This window comes from Prunus dulcis, chromosome 8, assembly GCF_902201215.1.
Source record: "Prunus dulcis chromosome 8, ALMONDv2, whole genome shotgun sequence".
NCBI lineage: Eukaryota > Viridiplantae > Streptophyta > Magnoliopsida > Rosales > Rosaceae > Prunus > Prunus dulcis.
In genome coordinates this window covers 15,770,182-15,772,083 of record NC_047657.1, presented here as the reverse complement: position 1 = coordinate 15,772,083, position 1,902 = coordinate 15,770,182, and the positions used below count along the sequence as shown (strand labels likewise).

Here is a 1,902-nt window from a genome sequence, read left to right as displayed (position 1 = left end):
TGCAAAACCCGTTTTTATGGTAATAAATGAATGAATTTACATGGACCCAGAAACAAGCCTAATTTAAAGAAGAAGACATGATTGCCTCCAGCTAAATTGAAAATTTTCCCAATCATCACCCAAATTAAGAACTTCTTGTTTACTTTTTTGGACTCAAAACCAAATTAAGACCTCAAATTATCGCGAAAAGTATAATAAATTCTAAAAGATGATGAGAAACTCCACACCCTGTCACCCATCATAGAGGAGAAAATGCTGTAAATGCAGAGAATTGGAACTCCATGGACCCCACCACCTCACAGGGCCCCTCCACAACACGAATAAGAACAGCCTGTGATGAAGCTGTGAACGCTACATTTCACCTCACCACCTCCTCCTGAAAACAAAACAAAAACACTACGCAAAACCCAAAACACACATTTCATCATTCTCTTCTCTCTGTTTTCCTCTCTGATTTCTTCTTGAGCTCAAATTTTGCAGAGCTTTCAAAACAGAGCCAACAGCAACAGCAACTTGCTTCAGATTTTCCAACCATGCCCGCAAGCCAATCACTCCCAGTCTCACAAGGCCTTCAAGATCCATTAACAGAGCAGCCAGGCCTGCGCAGGAGGCTCTCTTCTCTCTCCCTCAAGCTACAGCCCATCTCATCCCCTGCAACATCATGGGCCTTGAGCAGATCCAAATCGGTTTCCGCCATGGGAGAGTATGCAGGAGGGTCCATAAGAAAATGGTGGCTCTGGGGGTGGACTTGGATCCTTTCCAGAAAACCCATCTTTGCTCAAGATCTGGAGATGAACGAGGAGGAGACTAAAGTTCTTGGCTCTGACAACAGAGGAAGCTGGAGGCATGTGTTCTTCAAGGTCAGGTCAGAGCTCAAGAGGCTCGTGGGTTCTGATGTGGACAGCCTTCCTCAAACTTATAGGTACAATTTTGATGACGGGAGAACCAAAACCAAGAAAATGCTTGGCTGAGATTAATTGGTAAGTGTTGGTTTGTGAAATTAATCAACAAAGGTCGGGCCTTTATGGATCAAAAGTGTACTTGTTAATGTTCTTGTTCATGTTCCTGCATGAAGATCATTATACCATTGTAATTAGATAGGTTCATGTTGTTGTTGCTGTTGTTGTTGTTCTATTATCTGTTACGTGGGCTTGCTGTGGAAGAAGGTGGTTCATTAATGGTGGTCAGATTTCTCTGCAATTTGTGACAAATTGAGGTGATGGGGGCACTAATATTCCAACATTCAGCAATGGGAATTGCAGGGTTTGCTTGCTGCTCATCATTTACCAGAGGTTCATGGGATGGTTAGAGAGAGAGAGAAAGAGAGCAGTTTATTGATTAGTAAATACTCCAATATGGTTGTTATTTTTTTATTTTTTTTATTGAAAGCAATATTTTTTTTTTTGCAGGTTCCATTATTTGTATAAGTGGCTCTTTATGAGCTAGTTAATTGCTAGTAATGAAATATTTATAATTAGCTCCTCTTTCTTCTTCCTTGATGTCTTGCTTAATTCAATCCCTCAATGACTATTACAATGCATATGAGAAGAACCAGCTCAGCTCTCAATCTTATGCATTAAGATTCAAGATACTTGGGATTTTTGTGATACAAAGTCAATTTCAATATTGGTAGATCTATGACAATGGGATCCATCTGTTCCTTTAGAGTGAAGTTTGCTTTTTTATTTATTTAATGTTTTTATTTTTTAATAATAAAGACAATTTACATAATATAACCGCGTAAAAACACATATCTCACACGTTTTTTATATTATAAAGACTAAATACTTAATTTTAGAACGTCTGAGTTTATCTCTCGTTTCACGACCACCTTATTTCTATACCACAAATTTTAAATTTTAGATACTTATTTTTGTTTTTTGGGTAGGTGGTCAGAAAAAA

General features: G+C 38.4%; 1 protein-coding gene across 1 annotated transcript; it reads left to right on the top strand.

Annotated features, from left to right (window-relative positions):
* The first annotated feature begins 220 nt into the window (after nucleotides 1-220).
* On the top strand, nucleotides 221-1,482 carry LOC117637126. The gene has a single exon (XM_034371928.1). The coding sequence runs from the start codon at nucleotides 534-536 to the stop codon at nucleotides 969-971; it is 438 nt and encodes a 145-aa protein (XP_034227819.1). The 5' UTR covers nucleotides 221-533; the 3' UTR covers nucleotides 972-1,482.
* The last annotated feature ends 420 nt before the right edge of the window (nucleotides 1,483-1,902 follow it).